Genomic DNA, 24,249 nt, shown 5'->3' on the forward strand with positions numbered 1-24,249 from the left:
GAAAGATATAGTGGAGCTGGAGAGGGTTCAAAGACGGGCAACCAGAGTAATAAGGGGAATGGGAGGACTACAGTACCCAGAAAGATTATCAGAATTGGGGTTATTTAGTTTGGAAAAAAGACGGCTTAGGGGGGACTTAATAACTATGTATAAATATATAAGGGGACAGTACAGAGATCACTCCCAGGACCTATTCATACCCAGGACTGTATCTATAACAAGGGGACATCCTCTACGGCTGGAGGAAAGAAGGTTTCTACACCAGCACAGACGGGGGTTCTTTACAGTAAGAGCGGTGAGATTATGGAACTCTCTGCCAGAGGAAGTGGTGATGGTAAACTCAATAAAAGAGTTCAAAAGGAGCCTGGACGTGTTTCTTGAAAGCAATAATATTACAAGTTATGGATATTAGATTAATAGGGACAGAACGTTGATCCAGGGATTTATTCTGATTGCCATATTTGGAGTCGGGAAGGAATTTTCCCCCTGGTATGGGGCAATTGGCATCTGCTTCATAAGGGTTTTTTGCCTTCCTCTGGATCAACACAGTAGGGACACAATATGTATATAGGTTGAACTTGATGGACTTTGGTCTTTTTTCAACCTTATGAACTATGTTACTATGTCACCAGCGCAATCTACATAATTGAAGACCCCATGCTTTGATGAAATAAAATGTTTATTTATGGAATGTGTTCTTGAAAGTCAGGAGTTTTATGGCACAATAGGAAATAGTTCTCAATGGGTAACAACACAATCAAATTATACATTTCCGTGTTTACAGATTGAGCAATAGCTGATTATTGTAAACACGGCAGAATGCCAATTAGAAAAAAATAAGCAATGACTAACATCCCCACAAACACATTTAATAACAGATATTAAAAATCTACAGTATTAATGTCACTATTGAATGTATTGAATATTAAAGATCTGATTGCAAAGATTCTGTCTTTTTTAACAATTTCTTGGGACAGATGATAATATTACCTCGGATTATGTTTCATTTATATTGTGCCAGTAAATTCCCTAGTGCCATTACAAAACTGGATAATACAAAATTACCTATTGTATTAAAATTAACAATATACAAAGTAAACAAAAAAAATGAACATACGACATACTGGTACATAAGGAGAAGAGGGACCTCTTTTGAAGAGTTTACAATATATGACGAAGTTGAAGATAATAAGACAGGTGTTGCTTGAGCTTGGATCAGTCGATTGTAGTGAAGTTTATATGTTGAGGTCACGGGTCTGGAGAACTCATGTAAAATGTAGAACGTGGAGTATTAACAGGTTTGATTGTATGTACATACTTCCCAACTTCTGGAGAATCGGGATGCCGATTCCAGCGGGTGTAGCTTGGGAGGTAGTGGTAGGTCTGCGCATATGCAGTATGCATTCTCCAATATCTGGGAGATAAGGACCACAGGACTACAGTCCTGAATCCCGGTGCCCTACTGAGCTCTACCTATGTCCTGTTAAGTGTGATAGAGGTAGAGCTCAGGGGGACTGCAGCACAGAGTGGCAAAATCAGGACTTTCTCTTGCAAAGTGGATCAGATTGGAGGCATGTATGTATGTATGATGCTGAGGGGTGGTCTGGACGATTAATCAAAAAAAAAAGATTTGAATGGTGGAAGGTGAGAGAAGGGGAGGCCAGTTGGTGTGGAGTTGCAATAACACACCCAGAAAATCAAAAGGGAATGAATTTGTGTTTTAGTTTTGATGTGTGTGAGTAAAAGACAAATTCAAGAAACATTTTGCAGGTGAAACCATCTGGATTTGGTGAATGACTGGATCTGATGTTAGCTAGGGAGCTTATTAATATTTTGACTTCAACAATGAATTAGAATGAACCATACCATATATCAGGGGTGTCCAACGTGTGGCCCTCCAGCTGCTGCAGGACTACATCTCCCATAATGCTCTTACAGCTAAGGGGCTGGCTGAGGAGTATGGGACATGTAGTCCTGCAGCAGCTGGAGGGCCGCACGTTGGACGCCCCTGCCATATATGTTTCTACTGCACATAGGCCTGGGCTACCTCTATAATGCAGTGTGACAGATGTGGGACTCCACACATTAAACTATGCTTCACGCAGGGGCAACTCACCTACTCTTCCAGTAGATATTAACCGGGTTTGCTCCTTAACAGGACACTCTAGCTCCTAGGCTTAAAGGGTTTCACCTCAAATGCTAGGCTTGCAGATTCTTCTAAAGATAAATGTTTTCTTGCAGATATTACAAGGCTCTTGAATACACATTTTTGTTGGTGGCTGAGTACGGGCCATTAAACTGTCCTCTTAATAACTTATGATCAAGTTATTTCTATAACTGATCTGTAAACTCCCAGTTTACTGAATAAACCATACTAAGACATGTATTCAATATCCACTGGCAGTATAAACAGTGCCCTAAGCCCTATTATACTTAGGTGCCAACAAATTCTATTTTAATGGTGATGGGCAGTGGTATTCCCAAGGATCATTCTACATCATCATGACTATTGTAACCCTGTTGAAGACTTTGAAGAATCTCTTGTCACGTGTAGATAAAATAGTTTGGGTGTGGATGTGGGAAACTTGGTTGCAAGAAACGTGTTGGAACAGCAATTACAATTTTAGTTTGAATATAAGCAACAGTTGACCTCAAAGAAGAAAAAGGAAATGATATATATATATATATAATAAATGGGGTGTGGCAATGAGAAAAGAAGTACACACCTAGCTTAAAATCCTATGACAAATCCTCCCATTGCACTTATCCTTTATGTGCATGAGCCGACATGCTGAAAACACTAAGGTAGAGTATAATTATACCAACAGCAGGGAAACCATTCAAACCATTCTTTATTTAAGAATTCCAGAATGTATTTTATCATGCGTAGTTCAATTCAGAATTTGGACTTGCCGTAAGCTATGGCTCCTACATTTGACACCTAACAGTTTTATGAACATTTATCACTAAAATTTGGCTGGCCATATATTCATAATCTGCTTTTCTCAGTGGGCATTAGGAGTTCAACATGGTTTTAGGCTGTTGCTTACTCATAGGGAAAACAGGACTTTTAGGGTTATGTAAAATACAAAGTATATGGTAAGAAGGGATATAATGTCACAGTTAGCTGAAATTTGATTGTGGGTTGTACTGGTCTTACCCAGGGAAGATAAGCCAAAGCAAGAACCATTTGACACATTACCTTCCCATATCAATATTGTTGGTCGGCCTCACAGTTTTGTACCCTTCCGGTACATATGCTAACCATACAAGGTTCATACATGGTTTATTACCATGAGAGAAAACATATAATTGCCTGCTTACAGTACGTCAACTAATCTCAGTGCAGTTTCAGCAGCTGCTGTCAAGAGATGTTGGAAGTACACTAGTAGGTAGCATTCAATAGTTTAAAACCACCAAAGAGAAGGTTATTATTGAGTCATTTCCTCCCTTCCATATTAGCCAAACTGACCTTTACATACCATTTACTGGTGCGTACATTCTATGTCTGTTTGAAGTCTGTTGCTTGACCCTGTATCCTATTCTACTGTAACAGGCTCCACATTTAGCTCTCAGGAGAAGTTATATGGAAGTAAAAACAAAGGAGTGTCTGAGCAAGAGGGGAAGAACATTTTAAGAAATTTACGTGACACATTCAATGTATTGATAAAGAAAAAATAATAGCCAACAAAGGCTATGTATTTCTTGAATTAGACCCTCCCCATATTATTCTAGGGTGCCTTCATAATTCTAGTTAAAACTAGAAAGGCTAACTAACAAATGTAAATACACAAGAGAAAGTCTACGATGTGAAAAAGGATATATATATTTAAATAACTATAATTGTTGAAAGAACATAGTGTAATATGTTGAATATGAAGTGGCCATTACAGTCTCCTGACCATAGTATCATCGAGATCCTAAACGTGCGGTTCATGCAAGACGACCAAAGACTTTGCCATGATGAATGGACACCTGCAAGAATTAGGTGCCTCATAGACAATTATTACAAAAGACTCAACGCTGTCATTGATGCTAAAGGGGGCAATACACAGTATAAGAACTTAAGGTATGCAGACTTTTGAACAGAGGTCAATTATTTTTTTTTGCTTGGTTGCCATTCTGTTACAGTTGAATTTGAACCCCGTATGAAATTTAAAAAAATTTATTTTGCCTGCTCACTCATGTTTTCTTTAAAAATGGTACATATATCACCAATTCTCCCAGGGTATGCAAACGTTTGATCAAAACTTTATAAATTAAGCACAGGCTGGCAGCAACTTTGGCCTGGGGTGTCGCAACCATGTGCTCAAGCTAGGAGATCATAGTGGCAAGGGGTGTCTGCATGACATAGTTGCCTGTTGGGAGATCTATGAAGCATGTATAGAAAAAAGTCAGGTGGTGAAAAGGAATCTTCTGCCAGTACAGCCCTTTACATCAGCGCTCAAATGCTCAATGTGCAGGCTGGTGATGCCAAGTGCCAGAATATGACAAGCACAGAATGAATCTTGATCAGTCTGAGTGATGTCTACAGTACAGTTCAGAGTTGTTTGTATCTTTTATCATTCACAATATTAAGGATTTACTTAAGAGGATTTTTTTTTTTAAGATAACATGCTTAGAAGAACCACCCATCCTTGTCCAGGGAGCCTTTCTTGTTAGCGGGCCTAGGAAAAATAGGAAAAAATACTCTTGTGGGAATTCAAGTTATGAATCATTTTATTACTTGATTAAAATGAATCTTTATTAAGTCAGCAGTGATGTGGTTTCTTTATTAGATAGACAACACTAACTATACAGAAAAACTGGATCACTGAGTGTCAGTGAGAATTGTGTATCTGGACTGGAGTCAACCTGTTGTGTGTATCTGTGTATACACGCCAGTTAGCATGTTCATCAGCAATTAGATTAGGAAATCACTCAAGTCTGCATTTTTCCTTCTTATTCTGCTGTTTTCAGCGCTTGGAGAATGAGGTTCAGCTCATAGCACCATGTCTCATATCTGTACGCCATCCTGATCTGGGCCACATTTGTTTTGCGAATGTCATTCCCTTGAGGTCCTTCCTTGTGGTAATCTGCACCAAGGAAACGTACTTTTTCCTACAAATCAAACAGATCACAAAGATTAATTTACCAACATTAAGATGAAAAACATAAATTCCAATAGTTTTTCTGACTTTGCATAGTTTTTCTCAAAACAAGTTTGAGGTATATGCAACCATACATAACATTTCCACCAACAGTAGCGTGATTTTGAATGTGTTAAAGGCTCTTATAATACCAGAATGTGACTTCTTCCAAAATTATAGTTTTGAAACTTTTCAAAATGTATGAACAAAGAACAAAACTGCTTTAAAGGTCAAGCTGTATGTTAGAAATGTGTTTACAGGGAAGGCGATTTTTTTTTCTTCATATTCAGTTTCCACTTTTCTCCCCTAGCCCTTGTATTTACAGGAAAGCTGCCATTTCAGCTTACATACCATACTTTATTATGCACAAAAAAAAATCAGACATGATGATGAAATGAGTACACAATAAAGTCTCCAGAAGGAATAATACAATACAGAGGTGCAAGAATGATGGGATTTATCCTGAAAATGATCCCTAATATAAGATTATAACTGCTTACTGCTCAGCAGGATATATATTATTTATCATAAGATTTTTTTTCAGGATTGAACTAATCTTTAATAGAGTAGGGATCTCTGATCATTCAATAAACATGGTGTTACAAAAGATTTAAATATATTTTGACTTTCTTTTTGGAATTATAAAGATCTATAGCTTGGCATTGTATAGTTTTTTATTTGTTTAATGTATTTTTTTACAATTTAAAAATATATATATATATATTTATACACATGAGGATTCACATAAACTTTGAATTCATTGCATTTTATTTATATTTAGGTGATTATACAAATCTCCATACATAAACAAGTGTATGGTCTAGGCTGCCCAACCTGTCTGGGTTGATCCTTCTTAGAAAAAAGTCCTGTGCTGATGCACGTTTTAATTACAGAAGAAACTTTGCCTTAAATATCACTCATCTACCATAACACCTCCTGTAATTTTGTTGTAACTGTATTAGCAACTACTGAAGGGGTGTAGGTGTGTTCTGTTGGCTGGCATCTCATGCAGCCCCGGTAGTACCACTGCCAGGAAAACAACAAATGACCCATTGCCTGTGGGTTTATTTCACTAAGTCATAAACCTGCACTTGGAATTTTCCTGTTTACAACAGGTACATTCATTACTAGGAGATGAACCTCAAAGGATTCTTGGGGTTAGTCTGTGGGCTACATCAAATAATATTCTTGCTTTTCCATGACGTGCAGTGAATGACTACTTTGGTCTGATGATGGGATGCCCCATAATATGAAATACTTCCTCAAATTTGTATGCACCTGGAAATTAATAAACTGATTTGCAGTAAGTTTAGTAAAGGGTAAGTTGATCATCAGTTTTTATGATGAATAAATTGGGGCGAAAAAGTAAGGATTATATTAAAGCAGGCAGTCAAGGATTAAAACATCATGACATGTTGTGCCATGCTTATACAATCGAACACAACACATTTTAATTTACTGATTGCAAAACTAAAATTTGTGTGGGGTTTGCTTGCCTCTGTGGAATTATTATCAGATTGAATAATGTACCTCCATTTGAGTCCAAACTTGACACAGGTCTTTGACCCAAGACCGAAACTTTTTTTTTGACAATAGAAGACCTACTAAAACAACTAATAAATGCATAGCAATGAATATCTGATCTGTAAATGTAAAGGTATTCTGGCTGCAATTGAGCTTACTCAATGTCGGGAGCCATCGGGTTGTGATAATGGAGAGTGTTATTCTAAAACCTTTGTACAAACCTCATGAGAAAGACTACACTGCAGAACACTGTTTCTTGCAATCTCACACATGTCACAAGTGCTTAGCTTGAAGACTTGAGCAGCAATGGCATATTCTTCCATGAGAGGTTCCTGCAGAAGACATTCAGAGTAGACCATTATAAAAATACCTTTGCATGCCAACTACCTTCATCTTTCACTATACCCCAAACAAAGAACCTGACACTTACCTTAGTATAATGGAACTGCATCGGGTCATCAGTAGACAATGATATAATCAGGCCTTTGGCATGGAAATCCAGTAAAGGGTTCTTGGCATATTCCAGGAACAAGCTGTTATTGCTTAATGGTGACATAGCAATGGGCAGTTTTGTTAAAAAGTACAGGTATTGTAGGACTGGACTCTGAAAAATAGAAGGAATACTGTGCAAAGATCTTCCAGAGATTAATATGCATCATCCATTAAAATAGATAAATCATTTAAAGTGTGCTTATATAAATATGTATTATTACGTACTTAGCGCTTTACAGTTTACAGTATATTAGGTATAAGAGGTAAAATAAGTGCAGTCATATAACAAGTACAGTAGTGAAACAGATATTATGAATGTGATACAATAAGTATGAATACACTAGGAAAAGAGCTTATATTAAATTATATATAATATTATAGTGAAATAGGAAATCTATTAAATTTATGGCTTTTCTATCTAGTTTGTGAAAGTTTTTGGATATAGCACATTGAGAGTGTTTTGGCAGCTATATTGCTTGGCTGGACTTGCCCACTGGACTGAGTTGTGAGAGTATTTCCCTCATTGTGAAGGTTTGTTTTGTGTCATCCATAGCTTCTCCATCACCCTCCACTAGCTCCGGAAGTGGAAAGGGTTATAACAAGAGAATAGACAAGGAATGTTGTGTGACTGGCATCCTTCCAGGTAGGCTTTGTTGGTTTTGTCCGCACCATTCCAAAACAGCTGAAGCAAGGTATCTCAAAAATATATATTTCTATATATAACCTTATGTTAACCCCATCTATAATAAGATAAAGGGGAATGGACAATGCAATGCTAGGAGCCTTCGGAGTAGTGATGGAGGCCTTTTGTTAAACTCATTTGGCAGCAGTGGGGTTTTTCCTTGGTTTTTTTTTCAGTAGGAAGTGCACTTAAATTGTTTTTATGCCTAATTTATCATATCATTCTATGAATGAATTTGTGAAATGTAATGAAAGAAGCCCCTATCACAATACCTGGATTTCTGTACAAGGTAGACATCTTTCTGGTATATCAAAGCTTATAGGGAAGAAGATAATGGAACATTGAACGTTCCATGAAAAAAGCAGAATTCGAACTTTCTTATGAAACATGTAGGACAATTTTACCTTTTTTAGGTTCAACCCATGAGAAATGTTGTCTGCTGTCATGAAAGCGGCTAATAGATGAGTGATTGCTCCTGCCTCACCACAGTGAGGGCGAAAGAGGAAAGTGTTCATTCCACGTTCCCTATAAAACAGAAAATCAACCAATGCCTTTTCACTAATAGGCTAATTCCTTTAATGACGTTAACCTGCCAGTTGTTAAAGAATAATTTGCAATGTGCAAAATGACAAATTAGCAATGTGCATTCCCTTTAATGCACAGACGGGAAAATTAAAAATAAATATTCATTTTTGGTGAAATATTAAAAAAGTTTCTAAAATCTTAATAATTTAGTAACATGTAATTAAACTTTAAGATGAAGCGATTACTTATAAATCCTAAAAGAAGTTTATTTTTTTTTGTTACGTGTCTTAAGGGCTGACAATGCATAATTATCTAGACATAAGTCTTGTTGGTTAAGAATACATGAACAATCATGGGAGGTTGAATCTTGAGATTGGGTTGAAATAAATTACACACCAATGACGTGACAGATGTAATAATGAAGTTATGACATGGTGATAAATCTGATGTTTAAAGCTATTATTGCTGAACAGCTTTTTCTTATGGGGTGGAGTGTTTGAATTCATTGTGCTACTTGGCAAGTGTCAGCCAAAATACTTTTGTCTAGTCCTGAAACAGTCTGGGATGATATTAAAACAGTACCAGAAGTATAAGTCGAGGTGAAAGAGGGTTTGTGAAGTACAAGAAGCCTATGAATTTTGAAGCACATGGTGGGTGAGCATCAATATGGCAGGGTAATTTGGCATGCTGACCATTTTTTTATACCCCACATACTGCAGGGGACAGCACTTTGTATGTGAAGTGAAATATACGGTATGTGTATCCCTAAAAAAGGCCGTCATTTCAACTAAAAAATGGGACAAAAAATAGTTCATACTTTATACAACTATTAACATAGCTCCAACCACAAGGAAGGCTACATAAAGGAGACTGTGGTCATATTTCAATTGATTCAGAGGAAGACCCTTTTCTTAAAAGTTGAGACAGTCATATTGGGTTGGCTTTGAACAAGACTGACAATAGCTTTTGTTTATTATATAATAACTGATCAAAAAATCACAGTGCTTTCTCTAATGTACTATACAATCCACTTCTATTATACATTTTCTGTTAAGATTTCTAAATTGTTGAAAATTTAAAGAATGATGTAAACCAAATAGAAATATTGACTGACAGTATAGCTTGTGTGGGTCTCTATCCTTCTATTTATCAGCTCATCGTTTTACTTCATCCAGATGAATAAGCACTCATAATTTAATTGAAATACATCCAGTGGTGCATTCTTGCCTTGGCCAATTAGGCATGGGGTGGCGATTACAGGGGGACGGCAGACCCTCCTGCTGCATTACCTAGGGCAGATCGCTCTATTGGAAGGTCAGCCTCGCTGCATACCATTTTTCTTTGGCCAACAGGGATCTCCCTTGTAACATTATTATATATGCTATGGAGTACTGTGCCTAACTGTCAGCGCCGCCATAGTGACCTTACTTCGCGCTGCACATGCATCAGCTCAGCATGAGAGATGGTGGTCACAGAGGTAAGTAGTAGTGGAGGCAGTGCCCAGCCAATATACATCTTTGAATATATCCTTTCATATTTATTAATGTTTTAATATAGAAGTGCTGCATAAATTGTTGGTGCTATATAAATAAAACATAATAATAAGAAGAAGAATAAAAGCAATCCACAACCTAAAAGATACCTGCAAACATTTTTTTACTTCAGGAGACCCCTCCTGGCCATAGCATGGAATAACACCACTTACAGAAAAAGGATGTGGGGACTTGCATAGAGATCACAGTGTGATCGGTGCAGGGGGATCGCAGGGAGGAGAGTGAGAAACCATGTTTCTCACTCTCCTCACATGCTGAAAGACAAATCAGCAAAAAAAATTGTTAGTGATTTAAAAAAAATCACTAAAATACTACAATTAATAATAATTTTAAAAAAAAACTATAAAGTGGCATTAATAACATGTTCAAGAGGTCCCTAAGAGGACCTCTAACCATACTGCACTGATAACAGTGCATTAAAAAAAAAATACAAAAAATAAAATAATTAAATTACTGTATTTCCCCATGTATAAGACACTGCCATGCATAAGACGCACCTTAATTTTAGGGCCCGAAAATTAAAATTAGTGTGATGTTAGCTGTGCTGGAATCTGGGTATCCCTGGGCATGATAGGAGTGTTATTGCTGTTAGCACTCATGAATATTTAATATAGCAATCACACTCCTATCATGCACAAGCAGCCAACACATGTACATCACTTCCAGCCTTCCTGCCCCCCCCTACTTAAACATCCATGCTATCACACACACATATTCATTCATTCCCTCATTCACACATACTCATACACCCTCTCCCACCCTTACCAGAACTACAGATCTTCCGGTGCTGCTCGCAGACTTCGTTTCCCTCTGCGTTGCTTGAACTCTGAGTTAATTTTGTCTTGTGCTGCCCAGGGGAGCAGGAACGGAGCGGAGTCATGTGATGTGATGTACATTCACGTGACTCCACTGGATTCCTGTGTCTCCTCGACGGAACAAGAGACGCTGCTGCGCAACACAGAGGTAAGCCAAAAAAAAATCTACCACCGCTTATACATGGAGAAATATGGTAGTTTTTGTTTTCTAATTTTCGCTAGTTTTTACTAAATTTCTCATCCTAAATTTTCAGCTAATCATCTGATTATCAAAAGAAAAGCTCTATCTCTCCTTGAAAAAACAATATATAGTTTACATGGGTACACTATTCGCAAGAAAGGAGAATAATCGCTAAACTGACATACCACAAAAATAGCAAAATTGCTCCTGGCTTTGAGGTACCAAAAACCCCTGGGACTGAAGGGGTTAATAGTAAGAGTACTTATATATTAATAAATGACACATGTGTACCATTCATGTATGATCACACAGGAGCCCAACCCATAACTTACTTCCTCAAGTTGTTCAGCACTCTGATATTTGCATACATGTAGTAGATATAGTATGTGTATGATGGGTTCTTCTCAATAGACCAGTCTTGGGGTAATGGGCTTTTATAGGAGAACATGTGACCACTGTGTTTAGACTCATCATCCACGCTGTCAAAGCCAGTTATCTGTCAAACAAAAATGAAGTTCTACTTTTACTAGTGAAAGTAGATGGGGTTATTGCACATATTTGAAGGGTAATTGTCATGTTTTGCTTTAGAGGTTTCATTTATTACACAAATTATGTATATGGATAAGGAGGGCTTTCTTTTAATGCTATACACTAGGCATTCTCTTGTATTTAGTCCCTATAGCATCTACCGGAGCTGTTTAGGGAAGTTCTATGCCATTACAATTATACATATGTACCACTACTTACACAGCTGCATAGAACATCAGTTAACATGAACGGGTTGAAATGGAATCTTTTCCTTTTTTTTTTTTTTACAGATTAAAAAAAATAATAAACAAAAAGTTATCAGCGTCAACTAAATACTCCATCAAATGGCAAAGAACATATACATTTTGGGTTTTTCTTTATTAATTCTTATGTTGTCCTCTTGGGCAATAGGTTCTACAACATATAAAAAGCTCCTCAAAATCACATCAGCTTTAGCTAAATATAAGTTAAAGTGTTTAACAAAACAAAGAGACTACATTTTTTAGATCTCTATTTAGATTTGTTTCCAGATGTAGGGTCTATCCTATCATCAAACTATCCCTTTAATAGACTACTGTGAAACTTACATGTCTGAGGAACACGCTGAGCTCCTTGTTAGCATTTGGGTTTACTGTGGCTTCAAACACGGGCATGAAAATGTTCTCCAACATTTTTCCAAAGTGAGGCACAAACTTTTGAGCCCTAAATATATCACTGGAAAGAAAAACAAATATTTTACAGTGAAATTTAGAGGATTTTTTTAAAATAAAACTATGCATTTATATCTGTAAAAGATTTACATATAAATATAAGTTACTTAATTATACATGTTACCTACAGTGATTTACATTTCTAAGATTAGCTCAGATTTCCCTAACAAACACATCATCTATAAGATTACACTATAAGGACCACCTGGGCCTTTAAGAATCAAACTAGAAACCACATATTTGCCCAAACAGCTTGTCTGTGCCATCTTGGCCTCCAAACAGTATGTCTGTGCCATCCTATCCCCCAAACAGCCTGTCTGTGTCATCTTTTGCCTCCAGTATTTTCGGTCCTCTGGAAGGGGACTTGTATTTGGTAATGCTTGCTCACTAGGTTCTACTTTTCCCACGTACTCTTCACCCACTTCCCTCCCCTTTAATATTTAACTAGTGTTAGTCTCAGCTCCATGTGGCTAGCCCTTCTCCCTGATCATTGCCAACCGCCATATGAGAAGGGAAGGTCTGGGCAGCTAACCAAGGGAAATCCCCAGGTATGCACATTGGGTATCAATAAGCAGAGGGGATGCAAATCTGATAACCCAAATAAAGTTAATTGTATCCTTAGTTTTAGTTTTTCATTTTGACTAGGATTAATTAGCTGTCACTTTCTAAAAACATAGTTTCTGATTTTCATCATTCTCAATATATATCATATTTCACCTGTAAGAAACAACTGCTGTTAAAAAAAAGATATAAAAGGGATGTTCCAGGCAAGTTCCTGCAATATTCCTATGTCTTCCTTTTAAAGTTACTTTTTGCCACTCTTGCAAATGCATGGGGCAATTCTGCAAAATCAGCAAACAACACAAAAAACGCATATGCATTTTAAGGAATGCGTATAGGAAAATTCACAAAGTACTTTAAAATGCATTCTTTGACGTCTTTGGTGAGGACATCTGGAATATTAAACTGCTGGTGCAGAAACTGTGAAATTACTTTTTTTTATGTGGGCTTAAAAATCCTCTTCATTTTACAATGGGTCAAATGCTTAGAATTGCACAATTAGGAAATGATTAATATGGCCAATGTTAAGAATAGGATGTACAGCTTTACCATGCAGAGCATTTAATAATATAAGCATGCACAGAAGAACTGGTTTAACTTGGTTCATCTTCTCTTGAAGAATAAAGATACGATTGGCAACGCATAATGGGGAGGAAGGGGCATTTTACACACCTCCTCTAGGTATTTTGATGGCACCTCCTGTCTCCACTCCCCAAATAATAACCCTTCCCATACCCACCCTGATTCTTTTGTTCTTATGGCAGGAAAGCAGCTGGCCTATTTAGCAGTGCATATGGCAGATGATGTCAAACGCATAGTCACGTTATCCACACAGCATTGAGCTGTACCACTAACTTACTGAAATATGTAATTGTTTCTATCATCTGCTTGTGAAATTCAGCCGATTGCTGAAAAACTGGTAGCTTTTCTGAAAAGTGGAAACTCAGAGGTTCACTGGAAACTTAAAGTGACAGTAATTTTTTCTACTTTCGCTTAAGAAAACGATTAAGCAAACTTACTTATGTTATGAGTAAAGTTTGAACAATTTTCCTCTTTTAGAAATGTAGTGCCCCCTGCCAAGCCAGTCTTTAACAGTATAGGACTGGTGTGCTGATGGATATTATATGTCAAGTGAGGAACCTCACAGCAGTTTATGGTCTAAAGCATGCTAAGGATCACACATGAATACCTACAGTACTTTGGTCGCAAGTAAAAGTTACTGAAGTCTTGAATGCCCAAACCCTGACTATAAATAATTTTCTTCCAGTTGTGCCTCAAAAAGGGGATAGGACTGACAGGTACATGTAAGTAGTTTTTATCATAGGTGTAGTTTTCTTTAGAATAAAAGCAAGCATGTGCTAGCAAGTCTCATTCTGTCTGTCAATATGTCTATTTATGTTTTGTGTGACTAAACCACTCATCATTAGTGTCCCACTGTCACCTTTTGATAGCTTGGTCACCCAACATCTGCCATTCTGCATTTTGTGTATCAATGTGAGTGAACAAAGTGTCTCTTGCATGTACATAACTATATCTATCTTGATGACGGTAATTTAGAAGGCTCCAGTAGAGTCAATGGGGGTTATGAATTAATCTGTGTTACATTTTGTCAGCGATTAGCACATCTATGTTTAGAATTACAGGTTTTGCGTGACGACGACTTATGTTAAATAAATCGCCTGTGGCCTTTTAAAACCCAAATTCTGGCTGTTGAGTCTTTATTATTTAAGGTACATCTGTCATACGACACCTAACACAGTACGACAGGTTATGGAAACACTGTGCTTCAAAGCCTATGTACTGTACTTACTAGATTCTTGGTACTTGGATCATAAACTTCATATTGGGAGAATAAACCTCATGCTTGTTGAACCATTGCGCCAGCTTTGTCCATTCCTGTGGAGATCGTCCATAAATTGAAAGACGAGGTTCTGCATACTGGTATTTCGCATCTTCCAAGTCTGAGCTCACTTCCTAATGTAAAAAAAAACAGATATTCTTGTTTTGATATAAATTTTGCTAAAAGGAATTAATCATCCAGTTTATCTATATATTTTAGTCATATATGTTTTAAAGTACTTAACTACTATATAATTCGTAATTATAACATGTATAAGTCCATTTCAAATATTTATTGGTCTATAATACCTGCTTGTAGAGATACATACATAAGCAATGAGTTGTCCTTCTCTCACTAAAATAATGAATCTTACTAGGATTTTTTTTTATTGGAGCTTTGAGACCATGTAAAAAAGATGACACAATTATGAAATAACAAAGATCTATGTTTATGATAGATATATTTTGTCACATTTAAAGCAAATTGCCACTTCTGGGTAATAGCAGTTAATAATGTGAGCTTACAGAGAAGGAAGTAGAAAAAATGAAACAGCTTCCTATCAGTGGTAGAGGTTAATACAATTAGGGGACATGCATGTGACAGGCATAAAGCTATCCTGAATCTAAGGTAAGAATGGCAGGACTGATTATGGTCTGAGTCTATACATCAGAAGAAATGGGCAGACTAGATGAGCTGAATGGTTATCTGCTGTCAAATTTTATGCTTCTATGTTTAACCCAATCATGTATTCTGGCCTAGGACGACTAGGCTTAGGCCTAGGATGGCAGTTCTGAGGGGCGGGGGGCAGTCTCCCTGCTGCAAAACTGTGGGGTGGGGTAGATAGCCTTCTTGAGTGATCACGTCCCCTAGTGTGCTCCTGCACAATGGGCTGGTTACATGGGCTGGCACATTTACACTATGGAGGCTATGCTGACCTGGCACAGTCTCCATAGACTGCATTTAAAGGCGCTGTAACAATTTAAGACACGGAGTGTCGGGATGTGATGTTGTATCCCCAGTGCCTTGCAGTGAAGATGGCGGCTGGCTGCAGGGGGATGAGGGAACGCTTCCCTGGGTCAGGCCTAGTTCAACACCAAAGATAAACACAGTGCTAGTTTAATCATTGAGAGATGGTTGTCCTGCCACATTAAAGCAGAGGTACTATTGGGTGGTTTTAGAATGATCTATTGTTACACGATACCCTACAAAACTAACATTGATAATATGGGCCTTTGATTGTTCTCAGTAACGGTCTAGTGGGAACAGGAATGGGACTAGAAAGGTGAGCTTCACTTTAGCATATATGGGTTTGTTATTGTATACATGTGCACACCACCGTCTTACCAATCTCTTTGTTCTTGTCTAATAAAGCTCTAGGTATAAATACCAGCATGCACTTGTTGAAGTTACAAGTGGTCTTTCCTCCTGAATATCTTTTAACATTGTGTGTAACACGCTTCAAATGTAGCATTTTTATTTAGTTTTTACTGTAAGATATACGTCTGCTTCATTTGTGGGTGAATAATCTACTTGCCTTAATGATAGTTGCAAAGTATTCCCCATCAATAGAATTATCAGTTTTCAAGTACAAGTCTCGCAGTTCACTTGCGCCAACTGGGTTATATTTGGCATTGAATTTGTCAAAGCGTTGGAAAGTTTGCCTTCCCTGTTGGAAAGAATTAACATCATTACCAGCAATGTAAATATTTGTTAATAGCTTTGTATTTTATATATGATTACATTATATCACACATGCCGATTTAAAGTTTTTCCATCTAGAGCTAATTAAACTGACAAATACTTACAGCATGTACATCAAGGGAGTCTACTGTGAGGTCATAGGGATGCAGGTGTAGCTTTTCAAACACTTGCTTCAATGTCAGCTTCTCTCCCTTTGCGTTATATACCACCCTTTCGGAATCCACCCTATAGGACTTTTTGATGAAGCGCAGAAGATGCTTCTGGTTCATGCAGGCCGCAGCATGGATGTGAGTGTCCACCTTATAAAAAACAGATCCCAAATGTTACTAAGTGATAATATTGCAGAAACAAAGAGACAATGGGAAGGGGTGAAGTAAAAGGAGATAATGAAGGGGTATGTAAATGAGAGAGGGAATCAAGTGGCGTTAAAACTATCTACCCTTTAAAAAGTGTTTGAGAACGCACAAAACTTATGGTGTTCAAAACTAATATAACCAATATGATTGTGCATTTTTTAGTTACAAATATTTTTATTAACTTGTTTTCAAATGTGTCAAGGTTTGTACATTCATACAGAAACAAAGAGATTGGAGGATAATATAAAAAAAAAACTAAGTTAATAATAAAATATATAATATTCTGTGCCCTCTAGTGGCAGATGACTATTACTACATTGTATATTTTCTTTGTTACACAAAACTTTAAATTAAACACCTCTCATATGACCACACACAGAAAATTTCTTATGATCCATATGCAAAAGCTTCCCAGGGGTGATTGCAAGAAACAATGTTAGCATAATTACGGGTTGTCGCTCAGTATTGTGTAGATTAATGCTCTTCAAGACTACTGGGTGGCGAAGGAAGGCAAAGGAAATGGGGCATATCATATGGTGAGAAAGTAATTTTATGGAAGTGAAAAAAACATCCGAGTTGAAAGCAAAATAAAACGATGCATTAGAAAGAAAAAAAAAACACAATTGACCAATAAAGTTGTGCAATGAGCCACATAGCAGATAAACCAATGCTGATAATGTGGAAAAATGTAGCTCGTTTATTCACATGTTTGTATGGCAGAAGAAGGTATAGTTGTGATGACCAGAGGGCCATTTCAGAAAGGCTGAAAACACAGCCTTTGACAGAATTGTATCTGATGTGTGCCCCATGTCAGTGCATTTATTTCACCCCATCATTGCCACTGTTAGATGCCTCGCCTACGTCCTCCCTCCTCTTTCTCATGGAGACCTAGAAAAAAGTGTTATGTATAAAAAGTGGTTCTTATTACCACAATCAATGGAAAGTGCCAGTAATAGCTGGGCCTTTACAGTGATTGCTACGGTATAAATACTAGACTTGGGCACCAGGGGGCTCTTCGTGTTCGTCTTCGTGCTCGTCTTCGGCAAAAAAAAAACTTCGTATTCCGCGAATATTCGCCTGGTCCTGTCTTCTCTTCGGGCGAATATTCGCGGACATTCTTCGTGCTCGGGTTTTCTTCGTTTTCCCCGGTTAAGGGGTTAAAACGGGGTTAAAGCCGCTCTGGCGCCAGGAGTTTAAATGTCCGTATGAGCAACTCTATTGGTCGTCAGCAGGGGGCTCGTCTGCCATTGGTTGATGGCAGACGAGCCCCCTGCTGGCAACCAATAGGGTCGCTCGTACAGACTGTTATACTCCTGGTGCCGTAATTGTCCGGCAGATCCCGCTGGTCTCCCTGTTCTATAATTTATTAACTGATAGAACAGGGAGACCAGTGGGATCTGCCGGGTAAGTTACAGCATTGGGGTTTTAAAAGTCTGCACGAGCGACTCTGTTGGTCGCTCGTGCAGACTTTTAAAACCCCAATGCTACAACTTACCCGGCACATCCCACTGGTCTCCCTCCCTGTTCAATTAATTAAATGTCCGTACGAGCGAACAATAAAGTCGCTCGTACGGACATTTAACTCTGTACAGGGAGGGAGACCAGTGGCATCGGCAGGGTAAGTTGCAGCATTGGGGTTTTAAAACCCCAATGCTGCAACTTGCCCTGCCGATGCCACTGGTCTTTAACTAATTGAACAGGGAGGGAGACCGATGCCACTGGTCTCCCTCCCTGTTCAATTAGTTAGTCCGTGCCGGGTTAAATGTCCGTACGAGCGACCAATAAAGTCGCTCGTACGGACATTTAACTCTGTACAGGGAGGGAGACCAGTGGCATCGGCAGGGTAAGTTGCAGCATTGGGGTTTTAAAACCCCAATGCTGCAACTTGCCCTGCCGATGCCACTGGTCTTTAACTAATTGAACAGGGAGGGAGACCGATGCCACTGGTCTCCCTCCCTGTTCAATTAGTTAGTCTGTGCCGGGTTAAATGTCCGTACGAGCGACCAATAAAGTCGCTCGTACGGACATTTAACTAATTGAACAGGGAGGGAGACCAGTGGCATCGGCACTGCCGATGCCACTGGTCTCCATCCCTGTTCAATTAGTTAGGGGTTAACTTTTTTTTAAAGGGTTAAGGGGCCGTGCAAGTGAGCCTATTGGTCGCTTGCACGGCCCTTTAACCTATGGATTTCTGCTCCCGTTAACCCCTTCGATGCTGTGTTAACGCAGCATCGAAGGGGTTAACGGGAGCGGAAATCCATAGGTTCGCTGTCAGGGGCTACAAAGACCGTGCGAGTGAGCCTATTGGTCACCTGCAGGGTCTTTCTCTGGCATCAACCAATTGGTTGATGCCAGAGGAGGTCCCTGTAGGCGACCAATAGGCTCATTCGCACTGCCCTGTAACCCGTGACGGCGAACCTGCGGATTTCCACTTCCGGGAACTGCCGCGAAGCCGCGAAGACAAGACAAGGTAAGATGAAGGGGGGGAATGGTAGACGAAGACGAAGACAATCACGAAGATCTTCGTGGTGTGTGTCTTCGTCTTCGCCTACGTTTTACCGCCGCCGTCTTCTCTTCGGCGTGTCTTCGGAACGAACACGAAAACGCACTCTTCGTGTTCGTTTCCATGTTCGCCCGAAGACGAATGCACAAGTCTAATAAATACCATTTTCATTTTTCATCCACCTCTATGAACCTTCAACCATCAGTCGAGTCAGTGGTTTATTTAGTTACTTAGTAATGTCGTTTTCTGAGTGGCTATATATCTGTGGACAGATAAGAGTAGTTTGGAACTGGACCTTTGGATTATTAGCAAAGATTCACACAAAGCAGACTTCTAACACCCACTGGTAACTGCACATCAACTCACATATTACCTTCCTGCAGTTGTAGAAATCACGATGTGGGTTATTTTTTAACTCTTTCAGCTCTTCCATCTCATTCAACATTTCATGGACCTGGTACTTTGATGACAAGAACTTAAGACGGCGGTGGCTATATGTTTTACTGCAGAAAGGAAAATAAAATTTCACTTAGAATATATTTAAATATACCTATTTTCGGTATGCATACATCCAAGAGGCAAAGGAAAAATGGAATTAGCCCAATGAACCGTGAATGGAACCAATTGTAAATCACCTATATATTAGCCAAAAAAACATTTTGATTAAAAACCTTCAGAAAATATTTTTATAATAGAGCTCATAACACTTCTATTGCCATTAATTAAAGTGTAACCAAATAATATAAAACATCAGATTTAAAACCAGAGATAGCAAAGCTGCAGGACAGAAACATTTTGGTGATAGAACCCTATTAAAATATTATTTATAAGAGCAAATATGCTTTACGGTGTTGGCCACAAAAGTCATATCATTTCCTGTTAGACAACAACGCATGAGGCAGGTGCTGTTTTTTAGACTTGGGCACCAGGGGGCTCTTCGTGTTCGTCTTCGTACTCGTCTTCGGAGAAAAAAAAACCTTCGTATTCCGCGAATATTCGCCCGTTGCTGTCTTCTTTTCCGGCGAATATTCGTGGCCATTCTTCCAAACAACTGTCAGTCCTAGACGTTTGGCAGCGGACTTCCAGAGCTCAGACACTAAGCCCTAGCGTAAACTGGCTACACCGGTGGAGGTAGCAGGCGTTGCCACACCGCAAACAGACGCAGCCAGGGGGGAGAAACTACCCTTACCATTAGGGACATTTTTGGCATGACTCTAGCCAGAAAGGGAACAGGCATTAAAGAGACGCTGGCACCACCACCAGCAGCAGCAGCATTGGGAAAGGCGAATGAGTGGGCAATTGGCGACCCGCTCACCTGTTTCACCCCAGAGCAAAGCATCCAAACACTGTCAGTCCTTGGCGTTTGGGAGCGGACTTCCAGAGCTCAGACACTAGGCCCTAGCGTAAGCTGGCTACTCCGGCGGAGGTAGCAGGCGTTGCCACACCGCAAACAGACGCAGCCAGGGGGGAGAAACTACCCTTACCATTAGGGATATTTTGGGCATGACTCTAGCCAGAAAGGGAACTGGCATTAAAGAGACACTGGCACCACCGCCAGCAGCAGCAGCATTGGGAAAGGCGAATGAGTGGGCAATTGGCGACCCGCTCACCTGTTTCACCCCAGGGCAAAGCATCCAAACAACTGTCAGTCCTAGACGTTTGGCAGCAGACTTCCAGAGCTCAGACACAAGGCCCTAGCGTAAGCTGGCTACACCGGGTCGGAGGTAGCAGGCGTTGCCACACCGCAAACAGACGCAGCCAGGGGGGAGAAACTGCCCTTACCATTAGGGACATTTTGGGCATGACTCTAGCCAGGAAGCGAACTTGCATTGAAGAGACGCTGGCACCACCACCACCAGCAGCAGCAGCATTGGGAAAGGCGAATGAGTGGGCAATTGGCGACCCGCTCACCTGTTTCACCCCAGAGCAAAGCATCTAAACACTGTCAGTCCTAGACGTTTGGCAGCGGACTTCCAGAGCTCAGACACAAGGCCCTAGCGTAAATTGGCTACACCGGCGGAGGTAGCAGGCGTTGCCACACCGCAAACACGTGCAACCAGGGGTAGAAACTACCTTGAACATTTTGGACATTTGAGGCATGACACTAGCCAGGAAGCGAACTGGCAGAGTAGAGACGCTGGCACCACCAGCAGCAGCAGCATTGGGAAAGGCGAATGAGTGGGCAATTGATGACCCGCTCACCTGTTCCACCCCAGAGCAAAGCATCCAAAGACTGTCAGTCCTAGACGTTTGGGAGCGGACTTCCAGAGCTCAGACACAAGGCCCTAGCGTAAATTGGCTACACCGGCGGAGGTAGCAGGCGTTGCCACACCGCAAACACGTGCAACCAGGGGGAGAAACTACCTTGAACATTTTGGACATTTGAGGCACGACACTAGCCAGGAAGCGAACTGGCATTGAAGAGACGCTGGCACCACCACCAGCAGCAGCAGCATTGGGAAAGGCGAATGAGTGGGCAATTGGCGACCCACTCACCTGTTTCACCCCAGGGCAAAGCATCCAAACACTGTCAGTCCTTGGCGTTTGGGAGCGGACTTACAGAACTCAGACACAAGGCCCTAGCGTAAACTGGCTACACCGGCAGGGGTAGCAGGCGTTGCCACACCGCAAACAGACGCAGCCAGGGGGGAGAAACTACCCTTACCATTAGGGACATTTTGGGCATGACTCTAGCCAGAAAGGGAACTGGCATTAAAGAGACGCTGGCACCACCGCCAGCAGCAGCAGCATTGGGAAAGGCGAATGAGTGGGCAATTGGCGACCCGCTCACCTGTTTCACCCCAGGGCAAAGCATCCAAACAACTGTCAGTCCTAGACGTTTGGCAGCGGACTTCCAGAGCTCAGACACAAGGCCCTAGCGTAAGCTGGCTACACCGGGTCGGAGGTAGCAGGCGTTGCCACACCGCAAACAGACGCAGCCAGGGGGGAGAAACTGCCCTTACCATTAGGGACATTTTGGGCATGACTCTAGCCAGGAAGCGAACTGGCAAAGAAGAGACGCTGGCACCACCACCAGCAGCATTGAAAAATGGAAAAGGCGAATGAGTGGGCAATTGGCGACCCACTCACCTGTTTCACCCCAGGGCAAAGCATCCAAACAACTGTCAGTCCTAGACATTTGGCAGCGGACTTCCAGAGCTGAGACACAAGGCCCTAGCGTAAACTGGCTACACCGGCGGAGGTAGCAGGCGTTGCCACACCGCAAACAGACGCAGCCAGGGGGGAGAAACTGCCCTTACCATTAGGGACATTTTGGGCATGACTCTAGCCAGGAAGCGAACTTGCATTGAAGAGACGCTGGCACCACCACCACCAGCAGCAGCAGCATTGGGAAAGGCGAATGAGTGGGCAATTGGCGACCCGCTCACCTGTTTCACCCCAGGGCAAAGCATCCAAACACTGTCAGTCCTTGGCGTTTGGGAGCGGACTTACAGAACTCAGACACAAGGCCCTAGGGTAAACTGGCTACACCGGCAGGGGTAGCAGGTGTTGCCACACCGCAAACAGACGCAGCCAGGGGGGAGAAACTACCCTTACCATTAGGGACATTTTGGGCATGACTCTAGCAAGGAAGGGAACTGGCATTGAAGAGACGCTGGCACCACCACCAGCAGCAGCAGCATTGGGAAAGGCGAATGAGTGGGCAATTGGCGACCCACTCACCTGTTTCACCCCAGGGCAAAGCAACCAAACAACTGTCAGTCCTAGACGTTTGGCAGCGGACTTCCAGAGCTCAGACACAAGGCCCTAGCGTAAACTGGCTACTCCGGCGGAGGTAGCAGGCGTTGCCACACCGCAAACAGACGCAGCCATGGGGGAGAAACTACCCTTACCATTAGGGACATTTTGGGCATGACTCTAGCCAGGAAGCGAACTGGCAAAGAAGAGACGCTGGCACCACCACCAGCAGCATTGAAAAATGGAAAAGGCGAATGAGTGGGCAATTGGCGACCCACTCACCAGTTTCACCCCAGGGCAAAGCATCCAAACAACTGTCAGTCCTAGATGTTTGGTAGCGGACTTCCAGAGCTCAGACACAAGGCCCTAGCGTAAGCTGGCTACACCGGCGGAGGTAGCAGGCGTTGCTACACCGCAAACAGACGCAGCCAGGGGGGAGAAACTGCCCTTACCATTAGGGACATTTTGGGCATGACTCTAGCCAGGAAGCGAACTGGCATTGAAGAGACGCTGGCACCACCACCAGCAGCAGCAGCATTGGGAAAGGCAAATGAGTGGGCAATTGGCGACCCGCTCACCTGTTTCACCCCAGAGCAAAGCATCTAAACACTGTCAGTCCTAGACGTTTGGCAGCGGACTTCCAGAGCTCAGACACAAGGCCCTAGCGTAAATTGGCTACACCGGCGGAGGTAGCAGGCGTTGCCACACCGCAAACACGTGCAACCAGGGGGAGAAACTACCTTGAACATTTTGGACATTTGAGGCATGACACTAGCCAGGAAGCGAACTGGCAGAGAAGAGACGCTGGCACCACCACAACCAGCAGCAGCAGCATTGGGAAAGGCGAATGTGTGAGCAATTGACGACCTGGTCACCTGTTTCACCCCAGGGCAAAGCATCAAAGTCTGTCAGTCCATGGCGTTTGGGAGCGGACTTCCAGAACTCAGACACTAGGCCCTAACGTAAATTGGCTACACCGGCGGAGGTAACAGACGTTGCCACACCACAAACACGTGCAACTAGGGGGAGAAACTACCTTAAACATTAGAGAAAAAAAAAATTAACTTTCCAAGCTAAGAGCTGGGTAACCCAACTTGGGCAGATTGAATTTAAGAAAGGCAATCTGCTCCATCAGATGAGGTGCCATGCGTGAGCGCTGTGGACTGAACAGTGGTTGGCGGACATGATAGAAGCTGCTGCGCAACCCATGAGAGTGCAGGCCACACACTCTTCTTTTCATCCCAGTAGCTAAGAGGATCAACATTAGGTGCAGAAGGAACTTCACAGAGGTAAAGTTTTACCATTTCAGCAGCACTACTCTCCTTTCTGCTGCTAGCTCTGTCAGATGGTCCAACTATACTCCCAAGTGCCTCTTCCCAAAACGCAGCTGCTCCACTCAGCTGTGTTGTTGTGATGCTTGTGGCACTGCTGCTGATGCTGCTGCTAGGAG

At 41.2% G+C, this 24,249-nt stretch overlaps 1 protein-coding gene across 2 annotated transcripts in view; it reads right to left on the reverse strand.

Annotated features, from left to right (window-relative positions):
* Positions 1 to 4,941: 4,941 nt before the first annotated feature.
* Positions 4,942 to 24,249, reverse strand: part of LOC149298335 (AMP deaminase 1-like) — a 29,461-nt gene continuing 10,153 nt past the window's right edge. For both annotated transcript variants that reach the window (XM_089487450.1, XM_089487452.1), the window contains exons 5-14: positions 19,474 to 19,603; positions 16,346 to 16,540; positions 16,075 to 16,206; positions 14,511 to 14,674; positions 12,017 to 12,143; positions 11,234 to 11,397; positions 8,232 to 8,352; positions 7,084 to 7,257; positions 6,875 to 6,985; positions 4,942 to 5,100 (exon numbers count right to left, since the gene is read on the reverse strand). In XM_089487450.1, coding sequence (XP_089343576.1) covers positions 4,942 to 5,100; positions 6,875 to 6,985; positions 7,084 to 7,257; positions 8,232 to 8,352; positions 11,234 to 11,397; positions 12,017 to 12,143; positions 14,511 to 14,674; positions 16,075 to 16,206; positions 16,346 to 16,540; positions 19,474 to 19,603 — 1,477 coding nt within the window. The remainder of the gene's footprint in view (positions 5,101 to 6,874; positions 6,986 to 7,083; positions 7,258 to 8,231; positions 8,353 to 11,233; positions 11,398 to 12,016; positions 12,144 to 14,510; positions 14,675 to 16,074; positions 16,207 to 16,345; positions 16,541 to 19,473; positions 19,604 to 24,249) is intronic.

This window comes from Sceloporus occidentalis, unplaced genomic scaffold (genome assembly GCF_023333645.1).
Source record: "Sceloporus occidentalis isolate IW3139 unplaced genomic scaffold, rSceOcc1.0.p SCAF_33, whole genome shotgun sequence".
NCBI lineage: Eukaryota > Metazoa > Chordata > Lepidosauria > Squamata > Phrynosomatidae > Sceloporus > Sceloporus occidentalis.